Below are 14,466 nucleotides of genomic sequence, written 5' to 3' on the forward strand. Positions count from 1 at the left end.
GGGTCTAATTAGTAGGTCTGGAAAGTTTGGTTGAGTTTGGAAACGTTTTGGTTGGAGAATTGATTTTTGTGGGTTTTCTGGGTAAAACCGGCTAACCGGTTTTACACTGCTTGAAAACCTAAGCATCCGGATTTTGCAGTAGGGTGAGAAACCGGTTTTTCTCAACTGGTCGTTTCGTGCTAGTTTCAGGTTTTCAGGCAGTTTGTTTTCTGCTAGTTTGGGGTATTTTTGTTTTAAGTTTCAGTAGGTTAAGTTTGGTTTTAAAACCTTTGTCCTCGTTGTGATTTAGCGTGTCACTTATCAGTGTTGTGATTTTTACGGTTTAGGAGCCTGTAATCCGCTGAGCTGATAGTTCCACTCAGGTTGACCGGCACACCTGAATTCGGAATCCAGGTAAGATTAGTATAACAGTATGCATATGTAGATTACATGTTTAGCGTGCATGTAGGAAGCCTGTTAGATTACATTAGTTATGTATGTTGGCTTCGAACCATCCAACCCTGTCACGTCGGTACAGGCTGGAGTATGACCAGCAGCCGAAGTATGACCGGTTCGACCGATCAGGCTGACACTTGGTTGGTGGTTCCGTACTATTGACGTATCCCGTCGGTACAGGCTGGAGTATGACCAGCAGCCGGAGTATGACCGGTTCGACCGATCAGGTGGATATAGTAACACGTCGGTACGAGCCGGAGTATGACCAAGCCGGGAGTATGACCGGTTCGACCGATCAGCCGTTACGTGTCAATAGTACCGTCCCTATGAACGTTCGTAACTCGGCACCATGTTGGACATGGCAAGAGTGGCTCGCATGCCGTGTTGGACACGGCAGTAGCGGGACTCAGTATCGTGTTGGACACGACAGTTAGGGTTATGATCAGGGGTATGGGCGTCTGATCATAACCAGGATTATGTATGAGTATTATTATGCTTTTCTTACTGAGTCTGTCGACTCACAGTTCTACGTTTATGTGTAGGTAAAGGCAAGGCTAAAGCTGATGGACCGTGAGCGAGCTTGTGAAGATTGTACATGTCGGGGCGGTTAGGCCTGGAGCGTACGATCATCGGGACAGGGAGGCTGATTTTGTAACTAGTCGCTAGGCGACCTTATTTTGTATAAACAGTTAAATCTTTTTGTAAATGATTTTGTAATCGGGATCCCGAGTCTTTTGTAATATTATTTTATAAGTTTAATTAAAAAGCAAAAATTTTAATTAATCACGTTTTCCATAAACCTCGTTGATTAGCAACGAGTTGCACAGTATGTTTAAAAATCACGTAATACGCCTATGCTAGTTAGGGTGTTACAATCTTCCTCACTATGATTGAGGTATCACTTGTTGTGTGTGGGCACTACTCATACACTAAGAATTTCGAAATTCAAGAGGAAGAGAGAGAGAGTGGGTTCGGCCAAAGATAGGGAGAGAGAAGACTCAGGTTTTTCTAATTCAGAAGCGTCAGAAGAAAGTGTGATTTTCCTGAAGCCTTCACTATCTATTTATAGCATTCCACTAGGGTTAGGTTTGAATTATTTGGCATTAAAATAATGAAAATATCAGAGGGAAAAACCCTACAAAAGTTGCCGGCCCTATACTTGTCGATTTGGGCCTCACTTTTTGCAATTTTGCAGTTTTATCTTTTCTGCATCTAATTTTCACAAAAACGCCAATTTTCTAATTCAACCATTTAAATGCCAATTCTAACTATTTAATAACTATAAATAATTATTAAATAATATTGTCATTTATCATATTTATTAATTGAACCATACAAAGTATCATAATTAACAAATATGCCCCTAAAACTCTTTCTTTACAATTTCGCCCTTACTTAGTGAAAAATTCACAAATAGACATAGTCTAATTTGAGAATTATAATTGATTAATCAAAACCAATTATATGAGTCTTACAAGCAATATTATCTCAACTAGTGCGGGGACCATGTGTCTATATAACCGAGCTTCCAATAAGTAGATCAAGAAATTAGCACTAAAATTCACTAACTTATTAATTCTTCGTTGAATCCACGCATAGAACTTAGAATTGCACTCTCAGTATATAGAATGCTCTATATGTTCCACTATATAGACACATCATTAGTTATCCATTGTTATAATCCTAATGTGATCAATGATCCTCTATATGAATGATCTACACTGTAAAGGGATTAGATTACCGTTACACCCTACAATGTATTTATTCCTTAAAACACTTGACCCCGTATAAATAATATTTCAGCTTATGTGAAATGAGTACTCCACCATTTATGTTCGTTTGGTCAAGCTCGAAGGAGATCATCCTTTGCTTACTATTCGCCAGATAGAAGCTATAGATTCCATGTTTATGATAGCGCTCCCACTCAATTGCACTACCGTGTTCCCAAAATGTACATATCACCCTGACCTAAAAGTAGGCTTAACTAACAAATCAAAGAACACGAATAGCCTTTCAAGATTGAGCCTAATCATAACAGGATTAAGATCATTTGATCTACGATCAACTAGGCGATATTGACTTGAATAGATATTACGGTAAGTTTAATAAATCTAAGTCAAAGTTCAATATCGGTCCCTTCCGATGCATACTCCATGCATCCAACCTGAGCTTTACTTTAACCAATGCTCTGGAAAGAACATAGCACTTCTCCAAATGCAAGTAAACTCTGTTGTAGATTATCATATCAGTAAAACCCTATGTCTGATAAATCTAGGAAACTTTATTCACATAGTCATGTTTACTTTCCAATGTGTTGACGGCACAATAACAGGATCAAGTATGTGAAAAGGGTTTCAGATGAATTTATACATTATGTACATATAATCATGAAATAAATCATGTGAACCATGCAACATTAAATGTTATTTCTGATCTATATTAATAAGTAAATCTGATTATATTGAAATGAGTTTTATTTAGGGCATAAAACCCAACAGTTCCAAATTCTATGGAGTGCTTGAAGGTGATCTCTAGGGTATCGCTTTGGCGCTGCATTTGGCTAGGGAGAAACAGGTGAAAGATGTCCAAATTGAAACAGATTCATTGGTTGTTGCCTCTGCTTTTGCGGCTGAGAGGCTTCCCTTTGGGTGGAGCACTTTTCCTTTGTTTATTGAGTGACTGAATTTGTGTAAGTCTTTTAACAATGTTGTTGTGTTACATGTTAATCGGAATGACAATGTCTTGGCTAATAAACTCGCCTGTTGGGCTAGGTTGCATAAAGTTAAGGCGTTTGGTTTGTTAAGGGAAGTAGCCGCCTGTTGTGGCTACTAGTGTATTTCTTGTTTTTAATAAAAGTTCTTTAACCATAAAATATATATGAAAATTCTACAATGCACCCTTTTAAAATGGATACATTGATGCACCCTTATCTGATTTAGCACCCGAAATAATTTTTTAGTCAAATTTTTTTCCATGGTCATGTACGTTATAGTCATTTAAGACAACCTGCAAAATTTTAAGAAATTTGGAAAACTTTAACACGCCGAAAAATACGTTCAAACTGTGTGTTGCACGTGTGACTATTTTATTTTATACGCGTGTAAAATAGACTGTTTGAACATTAGTTTTTATATTGTAAATTATTCTGAATTTCTCAAAATTTTGTAGGTTACCTTATATAGCTATAACGTACATGAATATGAAAAAAAAAATTAGACTAAAAAATTCTTCGGAATACCAAAACAAGTCAAGGGTGTATCGGTATTTCTCTTTTAAGTGGGTCCAGTGTAGAATCACCCAAATATATATATAATTTGTTTCTTCTTTTTTTTTTTTTTTTTTGAAAAGGAATGATTTTAATCAAATTAATATTAGTTAGCCAAAATTGAGGCCAATTATTGTCAAACATAAAATTCGGTTTGCCAAAAATGAAAGTGGCTCTAATTGTTTGGTCCTGGTACACATTGACTAATTAAAGAAGAAGAAAAAACAACCATACAAAACAACCGTACGTACATATTTGTCCAAACCTAGACATCTCTCTATATAAACATATGAAATTAAGACCTTTACATACGTACCATTCTTTCATATTCTCTCCAAAAGAAAATAACAAATATATATCTATACAAAATGATGAACTCGATATCGATCTTCTGCTTTGTGACCTTTGTCTCTCTTGGTTTGAACCAAATGGTTAAAGGAGATTTGATCTCTGACACGTGTGGCAAAGCTTTGTACAAAGATCTTTGTGAGAAGACACTCCGAGCAGATCCCAGTAGCAGTGGTGCCACCCTCGACGGCCTAGCCAAAATCGCCCTCAACGCAGCATCTTCAAGCGCCAAAACCACCGAGGGCCAGATTGCAAGTCTACTCAAAACAACGAAAGATAAGGATGTGATAGCTGCCTTAAATGACTGCAATGAAAATTATGATAGCGCCAATGAGCAACTGGGTGACTCACTCAATGCCATAGCTGCCAAAAACTACGCGGACATTAACACTTGGGTAACAGCTGCCATGACCGATGGTGACTCTTGTGAAGGTGGGTTCAAGTCAGGCTCTTCTCCATTGACACAAGCCAATACCAACTTCGGACATCTATGCAGTAATGTCTTGGCCATAGCCAACCAACTTAAATGAATCAAGTCTAGTTTATTATTATTATTTGATTTCTTGATCATATTTCTTTTCTGTATTTTATTTTAAAAGGAAAAATAATTGCACAAATAAAAAGTGTAAAGATTTAGTTTTGTGATTCATATATATTCATAGAATTCATTCATCCATTATAAATGTAATTTTACTCTATCCATATTCAAAATTAATAAGAGATCACAATATGAGTATTTTTTACCTCTACATTCGCAAATGCCTGCGTAATCTCATTATGTTGGATGTTTTAGACCATCTCCTCTAATTGAATATGTAAAAATTGTGGTATATTTAGCACAAAAAGTAATTTTATGGTAAATTTACACTAAATTTTAGCTTTGTATTCCAATGCACAATTGCAAAAATTTTGACGTAAAATTTAATATCTAATTGATATTTTATTAAAAATAAAATAATATCTAATAACTTTATAATCAATTGTATTATTTTAATATGTAAGACAATAAAAAAATAATATAAATATTTCATAATTTAATGTAATAGTTAAATATAGAGCATTGCTATTAGGTACCAGTGGTGCCTAGCACCTTCTCGACACACTACAAGAAATGACACTTTTACCAGCACAGTTCGCTACGGCGTTGGTAAAAGTAACTTTTACGAGCGCATTTCACAAACTGCGCTGGCAAAGAGGTCAAACTTTTACCAGCGTACATTTCTAGTGGCTAAAATCTAACTTTTACTAGCGCATTTACGCGCTGGGAAAAGTCATTTTTGCCAGCGCTTTTCATTTTATGCTGGCAAAAGTTCTAATACCATCATTGATTTGCCAACTCATTTTGCCAACAAATCACAAGTAAATTCTATTTTACCAATGCAATACCAACTTTTGCCACCACAAAAATGTGCTGGCAAAAGTGACATTTCTTGTAGTGACATGTCGTGTTGCGATTGGCTAGCGATACTCCCTAAAAACTATTATATTAAATTATATTGGACCCGATACTTATTTGGACCAATAGCGATGTTGACACATAGGAGGGTGCTAGGCACCACTGGTGCCCTTTAGCATTTCTCTTAAATATACTAATAAAACAATAGAAATGACATAAAAGTAAATAAAAAAAAAGTAGTGCATTTATTGTAGTATAAATTTTACGTACCATTAATAAACTTCTTACCTTAAATGAAATGTCTGGCACCATTGGTGCTTAGTATTTTTGTTAGTGTCATATTTCAATCCACAAGTTGAATATTTAAGTAATTTATAATTTGGTTAAGATTTACAAACTCAATCTATGCAAAAACTCCCTAAATTTCTATGGTAAAATTTAATCACAAAGAATGCATTAAACAAAGCAACTCATAAAATCATACAAATAATCTAGATACTTTTGTCCTAAATCCGTTTGTATCCATAACAATCATATCGTATTCAAATTTAATTAATTTTGATTTGAATTCAAAAATAATAATTATAGGTGATCAGTCAATAATTGTAAAATTAAAATAGATTGTATGGAATTGAAATAAGAGAAGAAGATAAAATTGAATAACTACATTAATCCATAAATAAACTCAAGTGGTTTACATAATAATTCTTAAAAGAAAATTAGCTCATAAAAGTCATTCTAAAACAACAAAATTCAAATAAGAACACAGAAATTTATAATGATTGATGAGAATAAAGAACACTGTTTGAAGTCCTCCAATGGTGTCTTTGTTGGAATTTATTTTACCAGGATCTTAGATTTACTAACAAGTATGTTGTTCAACATCCTAAATATGAACTTCTAAAATGATAATAAACACATATAAAGTTTAGGAAACCTTACATTGGTTGCAGCGGAATAATATGTCTCCTTCCACTCAGATCTCTAACCCTTGTATCATTTCTATCGCAGAGTATCACCAAGATCTCAGTTCGAATGTCCTTCTCTTCAATTTGGATTCTTCATGATCTTCCAGACTATGATTGAGGTACCACTTGATGTGTGTGGTTACTACTCTATCACTCAAGGTATTCAAAATTAGAAGAAGAAAAGAGAAAGAGAGGGCGTCGGCTATAGAAGGATAGAGAGTGGGTCAATTTTCTGAAGGCAATCTCTTGAATCACTTGAAAACTCTTATTTTTGTGAGAGCCATCACTATCTATTTATAGGTAACCACTAGGTTTAGGTTAGTAATTATTTGGCATTAAAATAATGAAAATATTAATTGGAAAAGCCACTCCAAGTGGCTGGCCATGGTGTTAATGGGCCCCACTTGGAATTTGCAATTTTAACAATTTTCATTTTTATTTTCTCAAAAATGCTAATTTTCCAATTCTAACCATTTAAATGCCAAAACTAATTATTTAATAACTAAAATAAATTATTAAATAATATTATCATTTAACATAATTATTAATTAGACATATAGAGTCTCTTAATTAATAAATAAAATCTAGAATCTCTTTTCTTCACAATTTTGCCCTTGCTTAGTGAAAATTCATAAACTAGACATAGTCTAATTCTAGAATAATAATTGATTAATCAAAATCAATTATCTGAGTCTTACAAGCAGTATGGTCTCAACTAGAATGGGGACCATGGACCTATATTACTGAGCTTCCAATAAGTTGAACCGAATTTACCAAGTAAATTCCCTAACTTATTAATTCCTTGTTGAATCCACTTTTAGAACTTGGCATTGCACTCTCAGTTATATAAAACACTCTATATGTTCCACCATATAGATACGATATCACATTTAACCATCGTTATAATCTCAATTGATCAAAGATCCTCTATATAGATGATTTACACCGAGTACGGATAAATTTACCGTTTCACCCCTCAATGTATTTTGCTCCTTAAAACACTTAGCTACTTGTAAATGATGTTTAGTGAACTAAAATGTAATCACTGAAACAAGAGCTCTTCCATTTACTTCTATTTAACTAAGCTCGAAGGAAATCATCAGTTGACTTCTAAACACCTATGGAAGCTATAGATTCCATATTTATGTTTAGCGCTCCCACTCAATCATACTATCATGTTCCCAAAATGTACGTATCACCCTGACCCAAAAGTAGGCTTCACTAACAAATGAAAGAACATGAATAGCACTCCTGAGATGAGCTTAAGCATGTCAGGATTTAGATCTTTTGATCTAAATCTAAAACACTGATGAAACAGGGACTTAGTCTTTTGAATCATATAATCACAATCACATTCCACTGTGTTGACATCACTGTAATTGTGAATGACTATATGTTCTGGACTTAACAGATTTTGTGCATATATTAAACCATAAGCATGAGAACTACATGTTAACATAAATCACTTCTAATTCTCTTATTGATAACAAATCAGATTAGATTGTAATGGGTTTTATTTAGGGCATAAAATCCCAACAGTCTTCTGCTCCTAGCCTTTCTCATATCCTCTAAATTGGTCTCTGATTTCGAATGATAAAGGAAACGTAGCTCCAACTTTATAGACAAAATTTGAGAAGTTTCCGTTTTTTTTTCACAACAGTCGCGACATTTGATAGAGAGTCGCGACTCTCTCATTTTTTTTATTTCCTACTGCGATGATAGATATTATTTTCGCCATAACTCTCTCCATGTAACTCAGAATTAGATGATTCAAGTTGTTTTGGAAATTTGAAAGAGATATCTAGAACTTTCATTCTGAAAGTTTTTCCTAGAAGTGAATGGATCATAGTTCAAAATTAGCTTGAAGCTTCAGACTTTATTTTTTATCACAAACGGGGCATGTTGAACGTCCAAAACATACAACTTTTCGCCCATTCACTTCAAAAAAACAGACAATCTCAGCACCCCAATCTTGAAAGTTCTATGTGTCTTTGCCGAGATAGAGTCAATTCTCGGCAATTTCCATAATAACTGATGAGATAGAAGGTAATTTAAAAACAAAATAAAAAAAGTGAGAAATTGGGCCAATCTCGACAGGTGCAGTGTAAATTGTCGAGATAAGATGCTATGTACCATATCTTGACGGTTTACAATGGAGTCATCGAGATTGGCCCAAATAATATAGCTAAACGTAATCTTGCCTAGTTATCTAACCCACACACACACCGTTCTTCTTCTTCTCCTCCTTATCTGCGATTTTATTTCTCCTTCGCTACAATTTTCTTCTCCATCTAGCTTCTGCATCTGATTTTCTTTTTCTTTTTCAACAAGCTTCTCTTACGCAATTCATTCTCGCAACTGCAAATTGAAAAACTTGTTCTCCCTCAAAAATGGGTTTTCCAAACCACCCTTTCTCCTTTGCAACCTCCATATATCTCCTTCGAAGCTTTCATTTCAGGTATGGGTAAAATATTTATGTGTATATATATTTCTTTTATATATTTTAAAATATTCTCAATCTCTCAGATTTGAGATTAGATTCATCTTCGTAAATATATAGGTATTGGCACTACTACAAAACTGCTTTTTCTTGATATTTTTAAATAGTCATGTAAAGTATTTCCATCTGTTTATATAACCATTGCCTATACGACCGTCGTAAAATGAGCAGAATAAGCAAAAATTAGAAATAGTCGCCAATTTGAAGTTCTCGACTATTTTAAATCGTGCCATATAGTACAGGTGACGATTTTTAAGTTTAAACTGTATTTTTTAGTGACAGTTTTTTTTTTTCTGACGTTACATTAGAAAAATAGGAGAGATATGCAGATATTCTGCTATTTTTTCCCCTGCATTAATATTTAAATTTTTTACAAATCTACTAACGCTTATATAATCTAAATATATTTAAAAATCTATATAGTAACAATAATTAAACTAAAGCTAATATCATCTAAATTTATTTAAAAATTTGTATAGTAACAATCATTAAACTAATGCTAATAATCATCTAAATATATTTACATATGTATATAGTAACAATAAATTGAGATAGTTACACTGATCAGTATGGCAATCGTTGTCGCTCCACTTCTACTTTCACGTGAAGAATCTACCGATCACGCATAACATTTATCTTGTTATTTATGTACAACGTGGAGAACTTACCTCATAAAATAAAGTTGTATATTAATTAGTAAAGGCCTGTTATCATACACTATTTAATAAAGAATAATATTTATTATAACAATTATTAACTATTTTACCGGTTGTGTCAATTTTGGTATTGGATCTTTCACGGTCATGAAACTTTCATTGAATTTCATGACGTAATATCCACATTATTTACCGTCTGGTTGTTCTGGACATATACGCTATTTTTTACTCTCTCTCAACATAATTGAATTTCATCCATGATTTTATGTTCAAAAGTTTAATTCTCATGATTTGTCAGTTCACTGGATTTAGACTGGCATGATAATTAGCGATAAGGTATACTTACACCTTGGATAAGTGTTATGTCCTTTCTAGGGCATTGACAAAGTTTGCCAATATCGGATGTATGGAGTATACATTGGAAGGGACCGATATTGATCTTAGATAAGATATCATAGACTTACCGTTATATCTTTCTAAGTCAATATCAATGGTTGATCTTAGGTCTATGGATATTAATCCTAATATAGTTAGGTTCAGCTTAGTTGTATTATTTATGTTCTTTGACTTATTCGTGGAAGCTAACTTTTGATTCTGGTAGATACTTATATCTTGGGAACATGATAGTTCAATTGAGTGGGAGCGCTGATCATAGATATGCAATCTATAGCTTCTATAAGTATTTAGAAGTGAAACGATGATTTCCTTCGAGCTTGGCTGAATAAAGATAAATGATTGAGGTCTCATTTCAGTAATTATATTAGTTTACTGAAGTATCATTTATAGGTTGCTAAGTGTTTTAAGAATAAAATACATTGAATGGTAGAATGGTAAATTTGTCCCTATTCAGTGTAGATCATCTATACAGGATCCTTGACTATTAGGATTGTAACAGTGATAATCATAACGTATCTATATCATGGTACATATAGAGAGTTCTATGATAATAGGCCTTTACTAATTAATATTTACCGTCGGGTTGTTTTGGACATATATGTTGAAGTTATTTTAGAACTTGTTGTGGTTGTTAGACAAAGTTTAAGTTTTAGAACTCAAATTTTGGTCTTTAATGGTGATTTTTTATTCTAAGCATGTTAGGTTATTTTGTTGCTTGAAATATGTTCTTGGGGGTATATTAAGCAGGTCTAAAAGGTTTGGTTAAGTTTGGGGTTGAATTGAGAGTGTAGTCAATTTTTGTGTGAATCCTGCACTGAACCAGAATTCCAGTTCAGGTTGGAATCGAAATTCTGGATGGTCCCTAGGAAACCCCACAGAACCGGAATTCTGGTTGGGGAATCAGTCTTCCGGTTGAGACATTTTTGAGAACCCTAGTTTTTCCTATTTTTGCGATATTGAGGGTATTGCCATGTTATACATCGATAGGGAAACTTCTAGTTTCAAGTTTAGGTCCCTGAAAAGTGATTTAGCGTGTCACTTACTAGTTTTGCGAATAATGTGATTTACTTAGGAGCCTGTAATTCGTCGAGCAGCTGTTCCACTCAGATTGGCCGGCACACCTAAATTCAAAAATGAGGTAAGATTAGTAAATTCCTTTTGTTCACATATCTTTTAGTAATTTGAGGATTTTTCTCCAGGACTTATCTTTAATCTAACGGACTTATGTTTTAGTATTATAGGTTTATGCCAGTATGTCACCTATTGTCCATATTATTAACGTGGGGTATGTTGAAATGGAGTCACTAGCTAACGTTACTGTATGAAATGATTTATAATTTATTTGGACAATGATATTCTAATTTGTCACGTAAAGAAAAATGAGTGTATGTCATTATCTCTGTTCTTGGAAAATTACCTTTCCTTAAATATACTTATGAAAATGTGACAAGGTTTGACACATTCATTCACAGCTTATCTAAATGTTGATCCATTTACAGGTGAGGAAACTTTCATAAAATATAATTTTTAGTTGGAAAGTCTTCTCTTTGCTCATTACCAAGTTCCTAATGCAGGAGAGATGTTTACATTTTGCTATGCGCACACTCCTCCATACATAACTTACCGAGTTATTTCGAAAGATAGTTTCATGCATGAGCCAGTTTTTATAACAGTATGAGATCCAATCATGATGCATGACTTTTTTCTTGGGATAGATATTCATAATTCTCTTATTTCTTGCCACTATATATGTAATTGGTTAATTAATATATTGGAATTACTATCTGTTATTGTAGGATTGGTTTCAATTCTTTTGTTCATTACACTTATTGTAGTTGTGCTACAATCAAAATAAAGAATACCTAACATAAAATTTAGTATACGTGCCTCGCACGTAGTTTTTTGCTAGTTTGTTACTATACGTGTTTTATTTTTCAGATAAGTTAAAGTTAATATTTATAAATTATTGTTAATTAGCCTCTTGTTTCTTGTATGGTTTTTGCACTAACACTGCCTTTTAACTAATTCAGATATTACGAATTGGATTCGCAACATCGAACAACATGCTTCAGATAATGTCAAAAAGATCCTGGTAGGAAACAAGGCTGATATGGATGAAAGTGTTATCATTAATAAATTGTAACATTAACAAAGTATTATTATTGTAACCTAACTTGACTGAAACAGAAAAAGGTTCTGTTCTTTTCAAGTGATCTGGATGCTAAGAGAATTGTAATAATAATATTAATAATAGTGTTGTGATTTACAGGATGTTAAGTTTGATGAGGGGCCAGGATTGTTGTTGTAGTAACTAAAATTAAATATTAAAAATAAATTCAACTTAAAAATCATAAATCAAATTAATTTATTTTGCAACAAAATTTTAGTAGTAAAATTCACTATTTGTTATGATATTTTGTTAGTAAAAATAATTTTTTTAACTATATATTTGCTACTAATTCAACAACTATATATATATATATTCTAAAAAAATATATAAGTTATGTTAATCACATTTTTTAAGGATGAAATTAGTAGTTAATATATATTTAATATAGTAATAATTAATCTTATATTTTAAGGAAACTAAATAATTACTTGGTACATATAAATTATTAATAATTGTAAAAATAAAATATTTTAAGACTAATATTTTAGTTGTAAAATATCATTAACTTTTACTGACTAACTATTTCGTCACAAATTTTAAATTTTTAATGACTAAATAATTTTAGTCACCAAAAATTATTAGTCTCGCCACTATTATAATTTGGCGCAACAGTTTTAGTGACTAAATACTATTTTAGTCACTAAATATAACAAACAGTGACTAAAAAATTGGTCATTGATTTTTTTGGTTCCAAATAAACATTGTCTCGTGACTAAAATTATTTACGACTAAAAATTAGTCACAAAATCTAACTATTAGTGACTAAGTTGATTTGGTCACAAAAAATCTAGTCGCTGAAAATGTATTTTCTTGTAGTGTTTAGCGTACATTTTAGTTGCCATCAGACTAGGCAAATCTATAGCCATCAGATTGGCATATCAGGGCATCAGTAAGGTGTACATAGAGTTGCACCGAGATGCCAACAGATATATGCTAGGCTATTAGATAGTATGAGTTATCTGCTACCACATCAGTACGATATAGCCTGGATTCGCAGTTAGTCATACTTTGTTGAGAACGTTCATTACTCAGTTAGGATTATGGTTGGGTGTATGGGCGCCTGATTATAATCTAAATTATTGTTATGTTATTATTTATACTTTTCTTACTGAGCCTATCGACTCACAGATATTGTTTGCATGTGTAGGTAAGGGCAAGGCTAAGGTTGAGCAACTTTGAGAGCGAGCAGATGGAGATTGTACATGTCGGGGCAGTTAGGCCTGAAGCGCACAGTCTTTGGGACAGTAGGGCTTATTTTGTATGGTCGTTAGGCGACAAACTTTTGGAACATTTACTATGAATCGTTTGTAATTATTTTGTAAAACGGGATCCCAGTTTTATACAAGTATACTATTTTGGTATTTATAATTAGTTAAATAAAGTTTTAATTATTCACGATTTTCAATAAACTCATTAATTAGCAACGAGCTGCACAGTTAAGTTAAAAATCACGTTAACACGCCTAAACTAGTAGGGTGTTACAATTTGGTATCAGAGCCGCCAGGTTATTTTTTGAAGATCGTCACGACATGTACAATCATCATCAACGATCAGCTCGTCTCACGGTTTAGTAAGCCTTTATTGCTTTAGTAGTTTATTTTAATAGTATGTTTTAAGAAAAGCCTGATAAGAAACATGTTAGTAGTCTGATAGCTGAATAGGCGCATGTTTTAAATTTCCAAAAAAAGTGATAAGTTTTTCTTGATCGCGATCTGACCAGTCTAGCCCTTGGTTACGCAGGCTATTCTAATAGAATGGACGCCAGGCGAAACACCAAGAGTTAGGGAAATTTGGTCGGACCCAGTGGCAGTCAGGGAGTTCAGATTCCCCTGAATGTTTGTGGCCGAGGCAGAGGCCCTAGAGGCAGGGCACGCGGTCGGTGTGATGTTAACCCGCCGCAGGCTGCCCAAGAATGGGGCAAATAGGTTTGCGGCAATGCAAGCAAAAATTAATGAGAAAGAGGAAGAAATCAGATGCTTGAGGCAGCAGCGGTAGCAGGGTGCTCCTGTAGTGCCTACTCCAGAAATGCAGGTAGCTCATGCCCCTGCTGTGCAGTGAACCGAATGGAACCACTATATGGAAGGTTCCATAAGTAGGCACCTCCAGTCTTTTTGGGAGATCCCGATGTGATGAGAGCCGAGCAGTGGCTAAATTACTAGAATCCTGAATTCATGGGTGTCACCGGCAATGACAGAGTGGCTTGTGCCACATTCTAGTTTCAAGAAGATGCTCTAGTTTGGTGGGACATGGTGTCCTTGACTTATGATGTAATTGTTATGACTTGGGAAAAGTTCTAGGAGTTGTTCAACGCAAAGTACTACAATGAAGCGGT

The 14,466-nt window shown here is 33.8% G+C and overlaps 1 protein-coding gene across 1 annotated transcript; it reads left to right on the top strand.

Moving 5' to 3' along the window:
• Positions 1–3,771: 3,771 nt before the first annotated feature.
• LOC133035095 (pectinesterase inhibitor 2-like) lies at positions 3,772–4,790 on the top strand. The gene has a single exon (XM_061110796.1). It carries the CDS (start codon positions 4,069–4,071, stop codon positions 4,576–4,578), a length of 510 nt encoding a protein of 169 aa, XP_060966779.1. The 5' UTR covers positions 3,772–4,068; the 3' UTR covers positions 4,579–4,790.
• The last annotated feature ends 9,676 nt before the right edge of the window (positions 4,791–14,466 follow it).

The sequence above is a fragment of the Cannabis sativa genome, chromosome 2, assembly GCF_029168945.1.
Source record: "Cannabis sativa cultivar Pink pepper isolate KNU-18-1 chromosome 2, ASM2916894v1, whole genome shotgun sequence".
Classification (NCBI taxonomy): Eukaryota; Viridiplantae; Streptophyta; class Magnoliopsida; order Rosales; family Cannabaceae; genus Cannabis; species Cannabis sativa.

Bases quoted from the DNA above. Each gene is read 5' to 3' on its own strand.
- LOC133035095 (XM_061110796.1), top strand. From the start codon at position 4,069: ATGATGAACTCGATATCGATCTTCTGCTTTGTGACCTTTGTCTCTCTT.